Below are 23,238 nucleotides of genomic sequence, written 5' to 3' on the forward strand. Positions count from 1 at the left end.
CTGTACCATTTCTCTGAAGCAATGGCAATTATTTGTCATTTTAATATGACTTGGCAAGGAGATCCAAAAACATATGACCATTATTCATCAATATGTATATCTTATGCTTGCATTAATATTAGAATATCATTATTATTACCCTGACATTGTATGAGCTAGACAAAATTACATCATGTAAAAAATGTATTAAACTATGTTCAGCTGTATCCATGCAGGAAAGCAAAAGTAATTTAAAGACCTGTAGCAGCTCTTTGTTGAATGCAGCAATTCATTTTGATTAGTGGTAAAGTCCTTTTACCTGTGTATTAATGAAATATATTTCAATACTGCTCTACTTTTAATTGAAAACAGCATAGTACTGTGTTATTGTTGTTACCAAACATACCCAATGATCACATTAATTTTCTTTGTTCTTAAAATCTCATGGTATTCCATACTCCTGACATTCCTGGTAAATAGAAGAAAAAAAAAAACAAAAGTCAATTTCTGTTAATTTGGGCAAAGGCATAGCCATGCTTTTCCCATTTTTTCTAGTTGTTTTTTGCTGTCACTGTTTTTGTTCAAGCTATTGCAGATCTTGAGCTTGTATACAATACTTGAGTCCAGAACTAAGTTCATTACCATAGTTTCCTGTAGAGGAATAAAAGAGCTGTGCTTATGTCAGTGTCTGTTGTTTTAGATCCAAAACCACTGCCTAAAGCCAGGGGGATACTCCTATTATTTCTTGGGTTTGTTGGACATGAAACTAAAAGTGGATGAAGGAAACATCCTAATAGTATTTAATACTTTTCTTCTCATTCCCCTCCACCTCATAAATAACACTGCTCTACAAAATAAAATTAAAAAAAAAAAGTAAAGAAAAGGAAAAGAAAAAAGGAGGTAGAAAAATCTCAGAATGAAAGCTCTGTAATAAAATGCAGGGACTTCAGGTTCTATCCAAGAAGGCTATTCAGGATATTTCTCTCAGCTAAGTCTGACTTGAGGGACAAAGACTCCGCCATGAAATAACGTTTGAGGACACTTTCCTGGCAAATTGCTGGAAAACACAATTCATAACTAAACTGGAAAACACAATTCATAACTAAACAGCAATGGCAAAATTAAAAGAGGTGATGGCAGAGGCAAGTGGCTTCAAAACGCTCAAAAAATATTTGTATTAGAAAGTCTGGAACATAGAATGATATAGTAATTCATTTATTAGCTGAGTAATTGTATAAACTTGATTTTTTACCTATTTCCATCTCAGCTGAATGAAGATACAAGGAACTTGATGCTCTGCTTGCAAACTTACATATGTGAGAGTTTTTCGGGTCACTTAACCCCAAGTGTCTCAGTCCCTCCATTTAGCAGGCTTGGACTAATATCCACTGTGATCTCCAAGGGGCATAGGACTCTTCCTTTCATTTATTCTCCTCAACTTTTACTTAAAAACAAAAGCTACATTATTCTACTAATTTTACATAATTTGTCCATTATTTCCTATTTTCTCCAACCGTAGCACTCAATCAGTTTTGCATCAGAAATTTCAGTTAAAATTATCTTAATCTAAAACATTCAAACCCATCACACCAACCACGAACCTCACTGTGCTATGTACTTAGATCTTTGTCCATTCTAGGAAGGACTGCTCTTTGGCCTTAGTAGGCAGAAAAAGTGAGTTGTAATATGCCATTGAACTCCTCCATGGAACAACATAACGGGAAGCAATAGCTGAATCAAGCATGTATGACAGCCAAACAAAGGCACATCAATTATGCAGGTGGAGGGATTTTTGCAGAACACCATTTTGTGCAATTCAAAGACATGAAGAGAAAGAATCAATAAATCAACAATATGCACAGAACAGAACTGGGATTATAGCCCTAAAAAAAGCCCTGCAAGAGTTATGACAAGTGCTACCTGAAAGAGGCTTATAATTCCTGTCATTTTGAGCACTCTTTGTAAATAAAGAGGATGATATCAAGATACCTAACCCCTTCACACAACTTTTCCTAGAAGAAATATCTCATTGACCAATTGCCTAAGTCAACAAAAAAGATATAGGAGTGTTGTTTCCAGTACTTTCACATCATCTTCACTTACATGCCAAATAAGCAGTCCAGGCACAAGGAGATAAGTGAGTCTAGTCAGAGCAAAACCAAAAACAGAAGCAGAATGGGGAGTAAAAGGGGGAGTGAAGATGTCAGCAGCAGAAAAATCACAAAATGCAGTGAAGAACATGCAAAGAGACACCTGGATTGCTTTTAAATATAGGTATCTGTAAAGATGATTACAAAGGGATTCCTATGTGAAACTTCATGGTCATTTTCTATTCTTCATTAAGCATAAGAAAGTTTTAGATATGTCAAATTGGAAATATATTTTTTCAGAAGTCAAACCCACAAAGAGACTCAGCAGCTCTAAAACTGCTACAGATTTGACAAATACTGAAAGAGACTCGAAACAGGAAGATAGTAGTGTTCCCATCTCAGAACTTGGGCATATAAAGTTCTGCAAAACAGAAGGGCATCCTGCTCTGTAAAACATATGAATCAAGTGAACAAGTTGTGTTTAGTATCTTTGTCAATGATAAAGACAGTGGGATCAAGTGCACCCTCAAAAAATTTGCAGGTGACATCAAGCTGAGTGGTGCAGCTGATGGACCTGAAGGACAGGATGCCATCCAGAGGGACCCAGACAAGCTCAGGAAGTGGGTCTCTGAGAACTTCATGAAGTTCATCACAATGAAATACAAGGTGCTGTACCTGGGCTGGGACAATCTCCAATCTCAATACAGGCTGGGAGATGAAAGAATTGAGCGCAGCCTTGACAAGAAGGATTTGGAGATGCTGGTGAATGAGAGGCTGGACATAACTTGCCAGTGTGCCCTTGCAGTCCAGAAAGCCAATTCTACCTTGGGTTGTGTCACAGGCACTGCAGATAGAAGGTTAAGGAAGGTGATTCAGCCTCTCTACTCTGGGGTGCCCAGCACAGGAAGGACATAGATCTGCTGAAGCAGGTCCAGAGTAGGGCCACAGAAATGATCAGAGGGCTGGAACAGGTCAGCTATAAAGACAGACTAAGAAAGCTGGGATTATTCATCCTGGAGAAAAGAAGACTCTAGGGGAGACCTTAGAGCAGTCTTCCAGTATCTAAAGGGGGACTTACAAAAAAATGGAGAGAAACATTTTAATAAGGCCCTTGCAATTGGACATGAGGTAATGGTTTTAAACTAAAAGGGGGTAGATGCAGACTACATACAAAGATTAAACTTTTCACAATGAAGGTGGAGAAACATTGCAACATGATGACCAGAGAGGTGGTAGATGCCCTATCCCTGGAAACATCCAAGGTCAGGTTGGACAGAGTTCTGAGTAAAAATTATTTAGTTGAAGATGTCCCTTCACATTGAAGGGGAGGTGGACTAGATGCCTCTTAACAATCACTTCCAACCCAAACTATCTTATGATTCTTTGTACAACAAAACAATGAAACAATTGCAGAGCATGATCAAAGAGGAAGAATGTAAAGCTTAGCTACATAGGATGGCTCTCTGAGAAACAATAAGCTCTGGAGGGAGTGAGCTCTGGTTAGGTGTTTAATATCTTCTCAGAGTTCACTCACTAGGGTGTGTTTTTAACACCACTTTGCAATTGACTTTCTGTTTTCTACTTTTTGATGCAAAATCAGTGAGCATGTGGGATGGCCAAAATAGTTGCATCAATGATCAATTACTGCCTGGAGTGCTTAAAAGCATGCCTCTTTGGTGTTTTCTCAAGTATATATTATAGTAGGAGCAGCAATATTTCTTCAGTCTTCTGAGAGCATTACTAGGAACAAAGAAAAATGGAAAACACAGCACAATTAAGATCATTACACTTAAAAAAGAATAGCTATACTGCAAAGCACAGAAAGAAATCATGATTATTAAATATTTTTAATATGTACCTGTATTTGGCACTTCAGTTATGGATCTTTAAGACTTGTGTTTATCTTTCCAGGTTTTAGTAAACAAAATAGAGTTGGAATGAGCTGAAAGAACCACTTTGTGCAAAATGGTTCAAGAAAGACCTGAACTGCATTTGAAATAGCAAATTACCTGCTGGTGCTATAGAGATAGATCCTAAAAATAACCTAAAAAAAATTTAAAACTGCAGCCTTTATTAGTTTCCCAACCTGGCTTACCAGTGGGAACCCACTACTGGACCCATTGGCATAGCAGTGGGAGAGGCACATGTCAGAGCAAATGGCTTGAAGTGAACAGTGGCAACAGAGAAGCTGAGAGTGCCACTGAAAGAAATATACATTAAATATGACACAGTAATATAAATCTCATATAAGTTTTGTGTCTTTTCAGGACCGCACATTTGTGTAACTGCTCTGAACACAGCACCATCTTTTCCTTATACTTCATTGGAGAGGACCCACAGGAAAGCACCGTGCATGTTCTTGGTGGCCACTAGTTGTGGTCTAAGAAATCAAACTTTGCATAAAGTTACAAAGAATGGGCATAAATATCTAAATGACAAAGAACAGCTTTCCAGGATGATCTAGAACAAAGCTGTTTAAAGTCTGAAAAAATATGGAACCAATACAAGAAATCCCTTAGTGATCTTAAGGATTTGAAATAGACACAGAAAGGCAGTAATGGCTTTGATGACATGCAATTCCTTGAGAAGGACACCAGAGCACTGGAGAATAACAATGATGAAACAAGATCTCTAATTTCTGTATTTCTATCATTTGGACATTTTCTTTTACCACTTGATCACCTTCTATATTGTCTATAGATAAAACACAGATGTACAAAGAAAAAAATACACAAGGCAGCACGGCTTATGCTAAAATACAGATATAATTTAATAGATTTAAGTATTTTATCTTCAAGCAAAATTTTTCTCACTTTACTGTTTTTTGGGTCTATCACAGATGTTGTTTTTTGCCATATTTTACATGATGTAGCAATTTTCTGATAAAGTCTCTGGGACAAGGCTTGTCTCCTACAGTTATTAATAAAATGCACAGAATACCAAAACTTTTATCCCTTTTTAGATTTTCGAGAAGTGACACTGAGAAAAAAAGCGAAAGAGGAAAGAAAATAAATAAGGGTATTATCTTGCACATTTTAAAGTCACAGATGATATATATTATACATTTGTTGCTGCTCTTTTCTTTCTGTGAAGGCAAATATTTATCTTGAGAGGTTAACTAATGCATACTGGCAGCAGGTATCCCCAACACTAAAATGCTACACCAAGAACATCTTCAAACTCCCCATTTCCAGGTTATTTACTGTCCTTGACCTTGACTGTCCTTTGAGAAAGAGAGAAAATTTGGTCTTAGCTTTGATATGTAGTAGGAAAAGCTAATTAAACTCACTTGCACTTCCATTTCCAGCATCTGTGTTGCCTTTTGATGAGGAAGCTACAAACTAAGAGCTTAACCCAAACCAAAGACACTTCTGTCAGGATCTCTGGCTATCCTGACACAGTATAGAAAGTCTGTGTCAACTTCAACATGCTTTTAGCTAGTCTGGCATCCTGCAGAATTTACTCTCAGCATCCCAGCTGTATTTTGATCTGGACAGCCTGTAATTTTACAGTAAACTTTTGAAACTAAAGAGCAGTCAAATTCCTTTAGACCAAAGGGAAATATTCCAATGGGAGAGTTTTATCCCATTGTAGCTTCTTTCTAAATAGAAACACTGTATAGCATTGCTTTTACTTCCACAGTGACATTCTTATGAATGGACAAAAATTTTTCCCATAATAGATAAGCCTTTCTTTTAGTGAATCAGTTCTAGAAAGGTAAAGATGCAACAACACATTGCCTTGAATGATATAACTGGGTTGAATGCATTTCACATATATGAGATCAAGATATTTAATGTATAAAAATCAGGACAGTGTTCTTAAAAATGGAATATTACAGCCACATGATCTTATGAAGAAAAAAGCTTTCAATAAAACATATTTACATCTAACTAACCAATATCCAAAAGTATTCTCATAAACATTTTGCAGTCAAGCGAGCTAAAGCTTCTTTTAAAAGAAACTGTCAATAATTTCTAAAATAAAGCATAAGAATAACTAAAGTGTCCTTTTGATCCTTGTGAGTATACTTTATTTGTCCTTGAAAAAAATATATCCAATGCACCTTTCAGAATGATTTATTATGTGTTATTGTTACAGTGTTCAATATTGTTCAATACTGAACTACTGTACTGATTACCACTCTCCCAGTCTGCTTTAGTTCTATCATGTGCTTTTATTTACCACCTGAGGCAAGAACATTTTAATTGGTTTAGGGAAGCTTGAACTCTCTTTTATCAATGACACATTTCATCAAAATAGAACAAAGCCAGGAGCTGTACGTACTCTTCCAGTGTTGCAAAACAATGGATTTGTTTGAGGGCTTAAGTTTGGAAATGGATCTCTGCAGTGTAAATTACTTAATCACTTGAATAGCAACATCAGAACATCATGACTTTTCTTCCATTTTTTTAATAGTAACAAAATTTATCAACAAATTGCAATAACTTTCCATATTTTAACTTCATTATAGACCAATATATGCTGCAAACTGACCCTAAATCTCTACTGTGCATCTTACAAAGATCTAGAATATAGCATAACGTGGTTTATAGCACTGTGAGTAACAGAACTAAATCATGTACACATCGATTTTAAAAGTTTCTGTTAAAATAATCCTTACATGAAACTGAGAGAGAATTGTAGTCATGTTTGAAGTAAGTTTCATTGTTTGCAGTGATTAGAAAAAAAGATAAATTTTTTCCAGATCAGTACTGTCCCTTTAAGAAAGTATAGGTGACTTACTTAAGGAAGATATCACGACTTGTAAACAACAAAAGTAAATTGTCTTTCTATTTTATTAAAAGTGCTTAGCTGAAACAGACACAATCCCATTGTAAGCATTGCACTTTTAAAACTATTTTTACAAGAAAAATATATGTATCAATAAAATATATTAGTTAAAATTAATTAGAAAGCAAGGAATAAATTTATTAGTCTGTTTCTATCAATAATGTCAACTGTGATCATAAATATTTTACTTTGAAATACAGCAAGAATTAGACAATATAAATATTTTTTCATGAACAACAGAGCTAATGAACCCTTTTCTCCTAACAGGTTACAGACTACATGCATCACAGAGGTTGCTGCCATAGCTCCTGCTTTTATCCCAGCTTTCTGTCTGAACAAAAGGTGAAATAGCTGGCTGGTACCACACACATAGTGACCCACCAGCTGTTTCAGTACATGCACTGGCTCCACATGTACTGACTCATATAAGTTGTTTTGTCTTTTCCTCAATGACATAGATATTGTCTTTTCCTCAATGACATAGATATTAGATAATACCAACTTTCACAAAACTTCTCAAAATTCATTACTTTTAAAATCTCAGATCCCTGTCCATATTCTTTGGAATTAGTTTTAGGATTCAAAAGTTTTGATGGATAGCTGGAAGGAAAGATGTACAGTATTGTCTTTGCTGGGAATGCCTGATGAAGGCAGCAATGAGGAATCTGACTCCATGTTCTTAGAAGGTTAATTTATTACTTTATAATACTATATTATATTAAAGAATACGATACTATACTATACTAAAGAATACAGAAAGGATACTTACTAAATGCTAAAAAGATAATAATGAAAACTCATTACTCTTTCCAGAGCCTCGACACAGCTTGGCACCAATTGGCCAATGCATCAAAACAACTCACACTGGAGACCAATGAAACAATCACCTGTGGGTAAACAATCTCCAAACACATTCCATACATGAGCACAACACAGGAGAAGCAAATGAGATAAGGATTGTTTTCCTTTTCGCTGAGGCTTCTCAGCTTCCCAGGAGAAAAATCCTGGGTGAAGGAAGTTTTTCAGAGAATATGAATGCCACAGTACAGAGAGGCCAAAAGAATAATTACACATGCTTTGCTTCTTTAGGAATTCAAGTTTTAAAAATGCAATATAAATACAAAATGATGATGATCTTTACCTTTTGGATTTCCACAGCAGTACTTTATTGCATGTCAGAGACTCTTCAGTGTCACTGGAAAAGACTTCTGCTTCCCCCAACATTTGTGGTGCTTGATTTCTGCCTGTTTGCTGCAGGGGGAACAAGTCTGCAAACTTCAGACTCTGCAGAGGATGTGCCAGGCCTCCATGGCACTTGTTAAGATGTCCAATGGCCCTACTTCACAGATTCTTTACAGGCTGAGATGGGGAATGCCTTATCAACCCTAAATCATGAGAGACAGGTTAAGAAAAAAAGGAAAAAAAGCATGATCTCCAGAACAAATCATACATTTTTAAACATTTACAGAGTACATTGACATAACTATTTGTGTTGGGTTTGTGTGATGAGGTTTAGGGAGTGGGAGGCTTACAGTGACAGCAGTAACACCTCTGGGATAACAGACTTAAAAGGGGAAAAACTGCTATGAAACAACAGCAGCCAGAAGAGACGAGTGAAAATAGGAGAGAACAGCAACTCTGCAGACACCAAGGTCAGTGAGTGGCAGGAGGAGGTGCTCCAGGTGCTGGAGCAGAGATTCCCCTGCAGCCTGTGGTGCAGCCCATGGTGAGGCAGCTGTGCCCCTGTAGTCTGTGCTCGGCCCTTTGGTGAAGCAGAGATCCACCTGCAGCCCACACTGGACCTCCCAGCAGAGCAGGTGGAGGCTCAAAGGAGTCACCCTTTGGGAAGCCCACACTGGAGCAGGCTCCTGACAGGACCTGTGGCCCTGAGAAGGCAAGAGCACACACTGGAGCAGGTTTGCTGGCAGGACTTTTGACCCCATGAGGGACCAACACAGCAGCAGCCTGTTCCTGAAGGACTGCACTTTGTGGAAGGGACCCACCCTGGAGCAGTTCTTCTGGGAACAACTCACATTTTAATATAGAACTTTTCATTTCACAGTTACATAACTGCTTCTCTAACACCTAGTAAGGAACTTGGAAAAATGAGATTTAATGAGCATTGTATTTTACAGTGGACCTTATACTCTTTATCCATTTTTGCATTAGAAACATCCATGATACAAATATGTAATAAGCTAATGTAGTGTAGCTTATTGTTTTCTCCAGCTTGAAACAGATATTGGCATTTATTAACCACTTCAGGTTGATTTTTTTTTTTTGGGTCACTGACCTTTAAGCTTTTCCTTTTAGGCCTACCATAACAATATAGCTTAGAGAAGTTTTTAAACATGCTAACTGGAGCTAAATATACTCATTATTTTGGTAAAGCTTCTCAGTTAGTTTTAGAAGCAAAATGAAACAAATCTCTCTCCCATTTTTCAACTGTTCATGATTCTGAACAAGCATTTGTATTCAAAACCTCTACAGATGAAAACAGCATTCAATACTGGGAATCCATACTGAGATAAAGAGAATGGGATTTATATTTCAGAAGACCAAATGGACTTTCTATTACCTTCAGTGTTCCAGGTGAATGGCTGGAAAAGCATCTGGCAAAACTCTGCCAGACTCTTAAGCTGACACAAGGTTGAAGGTCTGGAACCAGCATTTGTGCCAAGTTTCATACTAACAGAAATATGGCCGGGTATTAAAGATGACTTTCATGATGCATTTGGTAACCAACATCAAAATATTTCCAACATTATCCTAACCAAGATTTTTATATCATTTATTCTGAAAAAGGAAAGAGACTGTCTTCTAGAGAACTACTACCAGTATTTGTGGGATTGCTATTCAAAGTGGATATATAGGACCTAATTTTAAATAGCTTCCCCTATTCTGTTCTGCTTGGTTCTGGAAAGATGCTTTATAACACAGCTTTGTTGACGAGCCATAGGTAAGCACAGAAAAATGGCAACACTTCCAAACAATTTGTTAAAAATCCATCCAAATTTGGACCTCCTTGGACTTAAGATTCTGACCACATAAGTTGGCATTACTGTATTTCTTTACCATGTACAGTTACATATATGAGGATGCTCAGAATGATACATAAGAGGTTGGTATAATTTTTGTGCTTATGAAAGCCTCACTGGCAAAAGTGTTAGTAAGGTGTTTATTGAAAATACTTTTAAAATTTATATTCAGTTTTACTTTAAAAATGCTTCAAAAGCATACTGCAGGAGACACCTGACCTAATTTACAACAAGTCAATAACAAATTTTTGCACTGAATCCTAATTCCATTCAGTAATCTAAAATATTAATGTTGACACACTAAAACTTAAGAGTCAAGAAGAGAAATCAAATACTGCAGACCATGCCTATTAAGAAGTTCAAAAACAGCAAAAGACCCAGCTCTAACAGGATCTCTAGGCAAAAAAAAAGGTTGCTATAACACTTGGTAACATGGGAAACATTTGGTACGTTATTATTTCACAATCTTTACATACACACACCCAGTTTAAAGGAGTGCACTGTAAAATTATGCTCTATAGTTTCCTATAAGGCCTGGTTGATGTTACATAAAACAAACTGTATGGAAATTAAACTAGATCCTATGATTTACAATGTTCTTTCCATGTTATTTATTACACTGAATCAGTTTATATATATATATATATACCATATATACATAATATTAATCTCTGGATTGTTTTGAGTTAGCACATTATTCCTTAAATTCTATTCCCTTTCTTTCCTTTTGTTTATGGGCTGCAATAAATTCTTATTGTTTCTCTTTCTTCATTTTACAAGGTAAAAACTGTTCTTAATGCCTCATCTTATGGGTATAAAAATGGAAGTTGATGGAGCACACTGTTATGATTTATACAACCTCACCCAGAACTGCCTGTGTATTTAATCCCATAGTGAGACTATAATGTCTATATAGCTACCATTTATTTCTGAATAATAGTATTTAATACTCAAAATACATAACTTGGTGGGGAAGTGGGGGGGGGGGGAAAGCATTACAAGAGAGAAAACCAAGAAAGGCTAGAAACAGATTAATTATCAGTGTACAATAGCCAAGCTATCTGAAGTCTGACTTTAGATCTGAGCATACATTGCACAGTGATTTTGTCTTGGTGCTTTTCCTCTCCAGAGAACAAAGCCTGCGAGAACAAAGATGATCCTGTAACTAGTTACTAGCTTGCATGCAAACATTTCTCTTCTAAGCTTTCAAATACTGGACTGTCAGTGGGGGAAATCTCAATTTTCTGGTAAATTTTCTGGTTAGTAACATAGTGAGAAAGCACCAAGATACTTCAATTCAAGTAGGAAACTGCTAAGCTGTTAATCAAAGCACTCAGTATACAATTTATAGTAACTATGTTGTTGCTTCAATAAAATGACTTTACCTCTCCATTGAAGATGAGACTTCAAAATAAGATGAGACTTACTAATAAACTTCTCTCAGCAGAAGGAATACACATCATCATCATCATGATTAGCCTGGGAATCAGAAATTACAGGAAAAAAGAAAACAGAACCACAGGAAAAGCAAAAGGTATAGGTTTCAGCTGGATCACTATTGGTGTAGGCAAACAATAGATGAATACAATTACTATGATGTTCTTATGAGAGAAGTTATCAAATGAAATATCAAGATGACAGAGAAAGTGAAATACATATAATACTGCTCATGCACTTCTAAGACTCAAGCAACAGACTATACAAATGAAAATTCACAACTGATTTTCTCTTCTTTCCTTTTAGTTGCTTCATTTTTATATATTTCCCTGCAAAACAAAACTCCATTGACCTGTAACTGTCACTTCAAAACTATGAATGAAGAGAGAGAAATCTCTCCTACTGGCATCAGTCCATGTGCATTCAATAACTACCATAGACAGATGCAGTTGGAAAGCACCACTGGAAAACACACCAACACCCTACTCAGTGTAAGTCTATTCAGACCCAAATGCTGAAGGCAGTGGCCAGTCTCCTTGGGTGAAGATTCCACAACTTGTACAGGCAATCTGTTGCAGCATTTGACCACTCAGGGCAAAGGTTTTCCCCTTGCACTGGGATGGGCTTCCAACATTCCAGTGCTCTAACTTCTGGTCACAGGCTCTTATCCTCCCACTGTGCTGCTCTGAGGAGAACCTAGCTCTGTCTTCTCAACACTCTCCTGTTGAGGGAGGCATATGGAGCATTAGCCTTCTCTACTTAGGACAGAAAAAACACATCTCTCCTTGTACATCATGTCCTATAGCCCCCTAAACATCAAAATGGCTCTCTGATGCACTTGCTCCACTAGGTCAATATCTCTTCTGTGTTGGGGAGCCCAAAACTGGACCCAGCTAGAAATGTGGTCCCACAGGTGCTAGATAGAGAGAAAAAACCATCATTTCTCTTCTGCTGCTGGCTACTTTCCTCCTAGCACAGCCCATGATGCACCTGTCCTTCTTTGCCAGAAGTGCAGATCACTGGTGATTGAGTGCAACTCACTGCTCACAGAGGCCTTGGGTCCTTTTCTACCAGGCTGCTTCCTAGCCAGCCACTGCTGCCCTGTGCTGTTCCATGGGTTTATTCCATCCTGGCACTTGGTATTCTGCTTTGGTAATTTTCCTGAGGTCCCTGACAGCCCATTTCTGGAGCCTGACAAAGGTCCTTTAAACAGCAGCCCTGCACCCCAATGTAGTGAACACGCTTCCCAATTCATGTATCTGCAGACCAGCAAAGGCTGCACTCAATCCAGTCATCCAAGCTGTTACTGACAACAAGCATGGTTGGAATCAATCCCTGAGTCAAGCAACTCATACCTTGCTGCCAGGTGAGCTTTCTACCAGCAATCACTACCTTAGAGTTCAGTGGTTGAGCTAATTTTCTACCCATCATACTGTCTGTTTATTCAGCTCACCGGTTTGGCTATAGGAGCACTATTTACATTCTTAAAAGCCTTGTAATACAACATCCATTACTCTTAATGGCTTAGCTGGTAATCTCATCACAGACTAGAAGGTAGATGATCCTCCCAGACCACGTGGCATAGAAAAAATATAGGCAAAGAAAGCTTATCAGAGTTGAGAGGTGGCCAGAGTACATAAGAAGCAGTTCCATGGCAACTGTTTCCGACTGGCGCAAACTCAAAAATCCAGAAATCTGGGAAGCCAGAACAAGCTAGTTGCCTGCTGGCCTTGCATTTTCTTCTGAAATTTTGTTGGGTGACTTCTCTTTCCCCAAGGTTTCTGCTCATTGTAAAGATGATGCCCTCTAAAATTCAAAAGAGGGAGTTGGGATTTTTGTTTTGTCTATCAGTTGTAGCAAGTTCTCATGCAAATGCATCAACACTGGAAGCTCAGAAGTGCAAGATTTAGAGTATATGTCCTTCTCACTCATTGCCTGAAATTAACAGATTTCTTCACTAAAATACATAAAGCTTGTTAAAAATTTTGCCATGCTAAGCCACACATGGATTTTTCTCTACAATGTCATATGAAAAATGTTCCAAGCCAAAAACGTTTCTCTGTCATCATGTGAGTCATCATAGCACTGACTTACATTCATATCTCCTGATGAGCTCCTCAGTTTTGCTTTCAGTTGCACTGCTACAGAATGAAGTATTCATAAGAAGAGGAGAGGAAAGCTGCACTAGGATTTCACTGTACATAGGTGATACTGCCAAAAATATACTAATGCTGACTGCTTATGAAGATTTTTAAAGCAAAAATAAATTAGTGAGGCAATAGGAGAGGCAAATGGCTTTTGAAACCCATCCATGTGCACTTCATGTAATGCTAAGTTTTGTAAAACACTATGCAAGGATGTACCATATGCCAAATTGCAGAACAGGCTCTGACACTACCAGTTTCAAACATTTAATAACAAGTATTTAAACTTCAACCATTTCTAGTGACTGTGACAAGATGCTTGAATATCAGACCGTCTCCTCTGTTTTCCACAGCCAGCCATCTTAAGATGAGGGTTGCCATAATACTTTAAGAGCTGATTATTTTTATAAAAGCAGTGTTAGCAGCAGCAGTCCCAATGTTGTGCTGAATAAGCAGTTTTCTTTTTAGCAATACTTTTTAGGTTTCTAAGAACATGTAATACCCAAAGCTACTTAGTATATTTCAAAGAGGCAGCAGGGAAGCAAAAAGAAAAGAAGAAAACACCTCTTAATAGGCTCAAGACTTTCTGGAATTGTTAGTTTCACAAAACACAAAGAAAATTGAATTTGTACAAAACAAGGAAACTTGTTTATTTCCATGTAACAGCAAAATTAAAATAAAACAGAACATTTCTAATACTTGCAGTTATGGTCTGTAGGGACTATGAATCATTCCAAGGAATCATTCCAAGTGTTTTATTTGAGGAATAGATGGTTTTAAGTAACAATCAAATGTAGTGTTGAGGAAATGCTCCTATTCATCTACAAGGTTTTTAACTGAAAGAGGAATGTGGTATTGAGGATATGTTCCTAATTAATCTAGACAGTTCTAGATCACAATCTCCTCTTGAAGCTTCGATGTCTATCAATTGCTGCTTACAATGACAGGAGAGAGGTTATTAGATTTTACTAGTATTTATTATTTATTCTGTTGGGGTTTTTTTTAAATAAAAGAATGGAAAGAAAATAAAAATATTAGCATAATTTTGTTTGGGGAGAAATTTAAAAGGAAGAAAACCAACAACCCAAAGTCTAATGCAGTTAATATGTTCAAGAATAAAAGTTGTCAGTAAAAATGCCAGCAGTATGTGAAATGGAGACAAGTCATGGTTGTTGTGGGAAACTGTAAATTTGAATCCTTCACTTTGTGTATTCCAAAGCAGATGTTCAGCTGCTATAAATCAGCAAAACTCCCTGACCCTTAATTTCTTAACCACATGAATGTGCTGAGGATTTTTTTTCCACTGAATTTAGTTAAGGTAAGTAGCAGTACTCTAGCTATTCTAAGAACTACAACACCCTCTATTGGGCAAAGAATTTTCACTCAAGTATGGAAAACCAGTTAATTTCAATGATCCAAAGCAACCACTGGTTGCATTCTTCCAAATGTCAAACTTGAGTGCACAATGCACATACACTGTCTATACAAATAAACTATATCTAAATATAGTGATGTATAAAATCCTATGATTTATTTTGGTGGAATGATAACATTTTATAAAGAGAAAGTAGGAATTAATCTTCTGATGAAAGAAAAGACCATCTCAACTCAATAATGAGGTTACTCTTGAACCCCCTTTCCCCGAATTTTCTCATTTGATGGGTGCTTTTTTCAGTACTGCCCAACATCTCCTCTGGACAAATCAGTTTTCCCAATATGGGTGCTCCTTTTAAATTTGATCCTTGCATTCTTCCTTATGTGTTCTTAAAATGTCTTAAGTATGTGATACTTTTTAAGGTTGCACTGTCACAGGCCCAAAGAACTTACAGATTCTTGCAGAGAGTGTATCAGTATGAAAGCCGATGGGATTTTCAGCTGCCTCTGTGAAAAGAGATGAAATAAAGAATTTTCATCACAAATCAGAAGGATACAGCAGGAAGAAATAGATTGTTGCAAAAATAAAAAATCAGTAACATTTAGATTAGTACTCAAGAGAGAAAACAATGGTTTGGGATGGAAAATTTATGAAAAAGGCAAGCATTATTAAACAGAAGTATTGTATATGAAGGGAAGGTGAGAACCAGTGTGTCAGGGTTTTAAAAAAGAGGAGTTTGAAACAGAAACCTGTAAAAGTAAGAGAAATAATTTAGAGAGCAAGACACTTAAATGGGCAAATGGTTTTGATTGCCCCATTTAGAGAAGGAGGTGCCTATCCCTTTAGTAGAGACCACTTTCTGAGCATCTGTTTTCTCCTATCAGCCCTCTGAACCACCTCTTCCTTCTGCAGTCTCCCAACACATCACCTGCTTGGAAACAAAACCGCCGCAGTCAAACCACCTTTCCAAGATAAAAAGGAAAGTTATTCTAAACACATTGATGGCATCTTCTGCTGGAAACCAGTTCTTTTAGAAGACTGGAACTTTCCTGTTTAATTTTGACTAAATAATGCATATTTAATTATTTTAAGATTTCAGTGCAATTAATATATTTCAATTCAGCTTTTTTTTAAATCAAAAATTCAGTTCCTTGTATGAAATAACTTTTTGGTTTGAAATGCACTTCACATTACTAAATTTGATGAATCTAAATGCCTTTTATCTTTCCTTTTGTGCATTGTCACTGCCAGGTAAACTCTGTAATTAACCAGAGGATACTGACTGCACAGCAAGTTATTAGCCCACTGGATAATTTAGCTTTAAGCTTGCCTGAGCCACTTCTAACTAATAATGCCAGAGGTATAGTACTAGTATTACTGTGTTGGAAGTTGTCATCCTTAATTTAATTATACTACTAATAGTCTTAGTAATTACAGACTTTTTTCCTTGCCAATTACAATGTCTTTTTTTTTTCTTTTTCTCATAAAAAAAATTGAAGCCCATAATCCAAAGCGTGTGCTGAGAGCTACACACTGAATGACCACATAAGGATAATGGATGTTTAAATTTACCTGTCTTTTGTAAGATCTTTTTATCTGGAAATAATAGAGAACCTCAGGATGCTTTGGGAGGGAAAAGATGACTTTTATCTTTAAACAACATGAAAATTCCATGGTAACTTGCAAAAAATGAATAAATGACTGTTTCTGAAATAGTCCATTGTCCTCTTCCATACACTTATGAATTGTAAATGAAATGCAACAGTGAGTAGAATGGTTAAGTTCTGATGTAGATTGTACTAGGAGTACAGGGATATTCACCCACTGGTATTTCTGCAAATGATGGAGTTTTAGCTCCAGCAGTTTTAAACAGCTTACCTAAAACTAATCTATTGTCTATAGCATTAAGACACTATTTATATATATAATATATCGTATATACACAAGAAAAATCTTTTTTTTACCTTGCTATCAGAGAAAATTGTGACTCTCCTGAAACTCCTTCTCATTCCACAAAGATGTCAGTCCCAAGCATTCACGTGCACAGGACAATCACTGGCTTCTTTAGTCTCATCAACAGATTCTGAGGGCAGAATCTACTATTCATAGTAGGTATGAAATCTACTATTTCATACCTACTATGAAATTGCCCTTTTGCTCTCTTCTGTAATTTCAGTAGGAGCCAGTATACTATGAAATTTTCCCACCTAACACTAATTCATCATTTCAAAAGAGAAAATAAGAAATTCATCATTTCAAAAGAGGAAATAAGAAATTTTTCCACCTAACACTAATTCATCATTTCAAAAGAGGAAATAAGAAATATGAGAGCTTTTTGTTTCTTAGACTTGGACTCATCTTCTGAGAATTTGGTCCTGATACATAGTTCAAAGTAAAAGTTTTACCCTCTTCTCAAAACAAGGAGGACTAAGGAGAGACAAGAGGGACCATGAAAGTGTCAGGGCCATAGGATGTCTCTTGACACTTGAAGAATTTAAATTTTGGGTCCCAATTTTCCTCCCAGTCTTTATCCTGGCAGAAAGCACCTTAGTCTGCTCTAGATTGAAGGACCTTTTCCTTTGCCAGACAAAACACCCTATTAGACCACCCCAGTTCAGGATGGGTACATTGAGCAGATAAGCATGACCATGTTCTTGTCTCTTCCATATAGTGTCCCACTGTCTGACCTCAGCACAAAACAGGGATCAGCATCTCTTCCCACCACCACTTTGCCATCACTGCTACTACAATTACCTTAACCTCTTCAGTGAGAAACAGTTGGAAGAATGAAGTCAGCTGCAGTCCAAATCTTGCCTCTGCTACAAGGGATGGAGTCATCAGCATTCTGTAAGCTGGTGACATTCATCATTCCTCAAACACAGATGTGTACACAATGGAATTTTGAGCATGACTTCTGATATTAAAATTTCTCCTCAGTGATCACCCTGAAAGCAAATAGTCATCTAGTACTTCATGTTGCACTATAAACAAAGTTCACAGCTAGGAAATAGGCATCCAACACCAACAGGCAGACAGCTAAACATTTTCGTGATTTGGTTCAAGAACATTTTCTAGCCTACCACAAGTTTCAACTTCTTAGTAAAAATTTTTTCTACAGATCTGATTGATAGACTGATTTTTGTTTTGCTGGGTTGAGAGGGCAGAAGGACGGGGTGAGGTAATTAAAAGAGGGGAGTAAACAAAAAAGGGAACTGTAGACAACCTTCATACACATTTTTACCTCCTCAGAACAATTTAGTAATACAACACCATTGCAATTCCCTATGGATCTATATGAACTAAGTAGCCTGCCATTAGTTAATATATTTGTTTTTACTACCACCCAAGCCAGCTTTATTAAAGACAAGTAAGGCAAAACTATCTCAGTGTAGATGAACTTTACTGAGATATGTCTGGCAAAAATCTACAATGTCTGTAACTTGTACTGCTGACTGTCAACAATTCATAGCAGCAAATCCATAAAATCTCAATTAAAAGTTTCACTAAGAGATGTAATTCTTTAAAAATATATGAAGTAAACCAAATAGGACTGCACACTTAGAGACTATATGCTTATGTTCTTTATCTACTCCTTCTGTCTAGCAAAGAACTGTTCTAAGATGTAACATACTGCAACCAACAGAATCAAGCTAATCTGAGTTTGGATTAGAGATTAGAAGGGAGAGAACAGTATCTCTCCTATGCTTTCCTAAACCCCCAAACCCACCACACTAGTTTGCAGAGAGAATCAGCTGCACAAAGAAAAAAAAGCTGTATCTTAAGTCTCCAAACCAACCACATGATGGCAGTCCAACATTAAAAAAAAGGAAAAAATCCCCTGCATTAAGAGAAACTATTTGAAAAAGTAATATAAAATTGATACATATTGTTTATAATATAACCAAACAGTGTTGCAGAGCAGTAATTTTCAGTCTTTCTCTGTTTGCATATCTCTAAATACCTGAAGGACTTAAAGACCCAAAATGGAGATAAATATGCTGTTTATCTTCTGTGAAACCCTTCATAGATGAGTGTTGCAGTGTGATGTAATAGATGAGTTTTACAACCCAGAGTCCACAGAAAAAGGATTTAAATACCAGTTTCATAATTTTAGAAAATACTATTTTGAAGTAGTAGTATGCAGATTTGCACTGTCTTTGTTAAGAGTTCTGACTTAATTAACTTACATTTATTTCTGAAATCCAGCATAGCTGTCAATGTGCTATTGTACAACTGAGCTTGTAGTTTCTTCTAATCATGCTTTTTCGTTTCCTCCTCACTAACTGAAACTCAGCTATCTACACAAATTCACACACAAAGCTTCCTGTCCAAATCTTTGATAGGCATATGCAACACATCATTATCTTATGAATGCCCAACACCTATAAGAAACTGATGACACCCAGAGTCTCATTTGCTTGGATTCAGTATTTGCTAAAGTTGATATATAGTTTGGTTTTTACAATTTTTATTAGTGAGGCTAATGATTTCAGTGATATTTCATGGTATTTCCAAAATAATTTCCCAATGCTTTTCCTAACCAGCATGACAGATTGTTCCAGTTGGCACATATCCCCAGAACTGCTCCCTTGTTCCTAGATGAATTAATTTTTATTTGTCTTTATTGAATTGCATGTTCTGTATGCCAACCAAATCAAGATGGGTGAAATCATTTAACATCTTGTGTCTCTCATTACCATCTTTGCTTTTGCCAGTATTGTGAGTAACTCTGAAAATGTGTTTTCTCATACCAAATTATACGGATGAAATTAGCAGTATCAGAGTTCATATCAGTTGCTGGTGAGAGCATTTTTACACAACACAAGGCATTAGCTGCAAACCAGTCACTGCTACACAAAAATACTGCTACTGCACCAAAATGTGGCAATTTGTCATTCTAACTCAGGTTGGAAATACAGATTTAAATTTATATTGATGCTACAGGTGATACGAGCTGCTAGGTCACCTGCAGGTCTGTAATCCCAGATTTGAAGCTGATAAGCATTCTTGGTACTCCATGGTAACAAAGTAAATTTGTTGCACTTTAATTTAGAACACATTAAACTGTGGAATCTCTTCTGGCTCACAACTCTCTAGGTTGTGACTCAGCTTTTCCTTACATGTGGAAAAGTTTCACTGTGAATACCTGTTCGTACCTATGAAATCAAAGGGCATGCTCATTAACTTCACATTAACACCACAGAGTTGTAGAATCATTTAGGCTGGAAAAGACCTACAAGATCAAGTCCAACCTTTGATCACCACCTTGTGAACCAGACCATGGCCCTGAGTGACACATCCAGCCATTTCTTGAACACCTCTAGTGATGGTGACTCCACCACCTCTCTGAGCAGTGCACTCCAATGATTCATGACCTTCTCCATAAAAATTCTTTCTTATGTTGAATCTGAGCCTATCCTGGTGCAGCTTCAGACTATGTCCTCTCATCCTGTCGCTGGCTGTCTGGGAGAAGAGCCCACTCCTCACCTGGCCACAGCCTCCTTTCAGGTCGCTGTAGGGAGTGATAAGGCCCACCCTGAAGCTCCTCTTCTCCAGGCTAAACAACCTCAGCTCCCTCAGCCACTCTTCATGACTCACCTTCTAAACCCTTCCCTGGGCTCACTGCCCTTCTGTGGAGACAATGTTTTTCTTGAAGTGATGATCCATGACACCAGAGATGAAGAGGAGGAGGAGCTTCTCCAGCCTTTTGGTGCTTCTGGGTGGTGCCATACAACTTCTCTGCTGTACAGCAGTGGCCACTGCCCCGTGGCAGGTTCAACATCCTTGTTTTGCAGTGCCTTCTTCCCTCTCCTACTGAATTGTTTTTCAGATTGCACCCTGAGCATCCATAACAATATAATTTTTTTTCCCTATGACAAGCCCAGGAACTTGAAAAGCTGGCCTAAAACTTGCACTTCTTTCCTCTGCCTTGTAAAGCCTTCCTATTAATGGATACAGTCTCAGACTTAGACTTGCACCATGGCACCATTTTGATGATTTGTTTTCTGAAAAACTTCACATGTATATACAACAACACACTTTAAAATAAATGTGCTTTGGTATTTTCCTCCTGCGCATGGGATGTTTACAATTTCAAGTCTGGTTTACCTCGTATTAAACTCAAAGTACTACAACAAAATTTGCTTTTTACTGCACTATTGATTTGAAAGACACAAAACCTAGCAACGTAATGGCCTTTGTTAGAGTATGTACAGAACTCAATTTTGTTGTCATCATGCCTTTAATTCTAATTAGATTCTTTCTCATTGTTTGAAGTTCTTTCTTTATGCTAAAAATCAAAAAGTGTCAATTATAATTGCATTGTTTATTCACAGAATCCATTCTGATAATCAATATTGAAGGAAATTGATGAGTTGTCAGTAATTATTCAGAAAATGCTTAACTGTGCATATAGTTGAAAACGTTTGAAAATCAGAAGTACAACCACCCCATCTTCTGATCAATTTGTGGTATGACATGTCAGAAAACTCAGAAACACGTTTGATATTGGTGATTTTCATATTCAATTCAGAATGATTGCACATGTAACAGCCTCAATATGTGCTCAATCTTTATAAAAGCACCAAGTGTATGATGAAAGACAAGGAACTACTGGAGAGAGTCCAGTGGTGGGCCACACAAATGATTAATGGATTGGAGCATCTCTCATACAAGGAAGGGCTGCTGGAATTGGGCCTATTCAGTCTAGAGAAGACTGAAAGGGAATTTAATCAATGCATATAAATGAGGTATAAATACCTCAAAGGTGGGTGCCAAGAGGGTGGTGCCAGGCTTTTTTCAGTGGTGCCCAGTGACAAGATGAGGAGCAATAGCCCTAAACTGAAACACAAAAAGTTCCACTCAACATGAAGTAATATAATTTTACATTGGGGGTGGCAGAGCACGGGCACAGGCTGCCCAGGAAGGTCATGAAGTCTTTCTCTGAAGACATTCAAAACCCACCTGGAAACTTTCCTGTCACAGGCTCCAGGTGACTCTGCCTTAGAAGGGGCTCGGGCAAGTTGATGTGGAGACTGTCAAAGGGGAAATTCAGATTAGATTATTAGAAAAATCTTTTTCACCGTTACGGTGCTCAGGCATTGGAATAGGTTGCCCAGGGCAGTGGTGGAGTCAGGGTGCCCCAGGTGTTTAACAGGAGTCTGGGTCTGGCGCTTAGCGATGTGGTCTAGGGGTGACAGTGGCACTGCTGGGTGATGGTTGGACTGGATGCTCGTAAGGGTATCTTCCAACTCCGATGATTCCGTGATTCTCTAATTCTATTTCCAAAGCTCCCTTCCAACCCTAGCGATAGAGTAATTATTTAAGAAAGTGGGCACCACACCGCAGCTCCATTTCGGCCGCACACCGCAGGAAGGATTCCAAGTGCGAACACACAACAATTTCATCTCGGGAACGTTTAAATCGAAAGGCTGCTCCCTAAGGGACCCGCTCCATCCCGGATTTGTCACAGCGACGCCCAGCCCCACACGCCCCCGGGCCCGCGGAAGCACCAGGGCCTGCTGGGGAAGCGGAAGGGCCGCCCCGCCCGGCCCGGCCCCGCCCCGCCCGGCCCGGCCCGGCCCGGCCCGGCCCCGCCCCGCTCGCGCGGCCCCGCCCCCGCCTCTCCTGCGCAGGGGCAGCCGGAGTCGCCGGAGCCGCCGCGCCCGCCCGGCGCCGGGGCCGCCGCCGCCCCGCCATGTCCGAGGCGGGCCAGGAGCTCGTCCACCTGGTGTGGGGCAAGAAGGCCGGGCCCCGCGGGCTGGCCGACACCATCTTCTGCCGCTGGGCGCAAGGTACCTGCGTGCGCCGTGCCCCGCCGGCCCTTCCCGCCCCGCTGCCCGCCCGCCGGGCACGCCGCAGCGCCCGCGCCGCCCCCCGCGCTGGGGCCCGGGTGCCTGAGGGGCGCCGTGCCCTGGGCGCTGCTCCTGTGCCTGTGTCCGCGCTGGCCCACGCGGGAAAATGATGCAGCAGCTTCCCTTGCTCAATAATTATTTTGGTTTTTTGCAGCATAATCGTCACACATTATGCCACACATCTCCGCAGGAACTTAGAATTGTGTAGAAAATTATCTGAATTTATTAAATATAACAACAGGGACTTATGTCGTGATTTTACATAGCTTGTGGAAACGAACATAAGTTGTGCTGTGGTTTTGGTTTTTTTGTGAGGAATATATGAGTCACAAATAGCAAAACCGGGGCTAAACTTGGGACAGAGACCCACAGGTTTGTTTTTTGAACTGGTTATTTGGCCGTGGAAGCAGGTGCATGCCAGTACCTAGGACATGCCAAGAGATAAAGCACCAGTAACGCTGGAACGTGTGGTATTTGTAAGGTGTTTTTTCTGTGTTTAAGTTGTACAGCCAGTGCAGGGTTTGTTCT

General features: G+C 38.5%; 1 protein-coding gene across 1 annotated transcript in view; it reads left to right on the forward strand.

Annotated features, from left to right (window-relative positions):
* The first annotated feature begins 22,459 nt into the window (after positions 1 to 22,459).
* MINDY3 (MINDY lysine 48 deubiquitinase 3) overlaps positions 22,460 to 23,238 on the forward strand; it is a 46,098-nt gene continuing 45,319 nt past the window's right edge. The window contains exon 1 of the mRNA XM_054649726.2: positions 22,460 to 22,650. Coding sequence (XP_054505701.1) covers positions 22,554 to 22,650 — 97 coding nt within the window. The 5' untranslated portion in view covers positions 22,460 to 22,553. The remainder of the gene's footprint in view (positions 22,651 to 23,238) is intronic.

This window comes from Agelaius phoeniceus, chromosome 1 (genome assembly GCF_051311805.1).
Source record: "Agelaius phoeniceus isolate bAgePho1 chromosome 1, bAgePho1.hap1, whole genome shotgun sequence".
In the NCBI taxonomy this organism is placed as follows: domain Eukaryota; kingdom Metazoa; phylum Chordata; class Aves; order Passeriformes; family Icteridae; genus Agelaius; species Agelaius phoeniceus.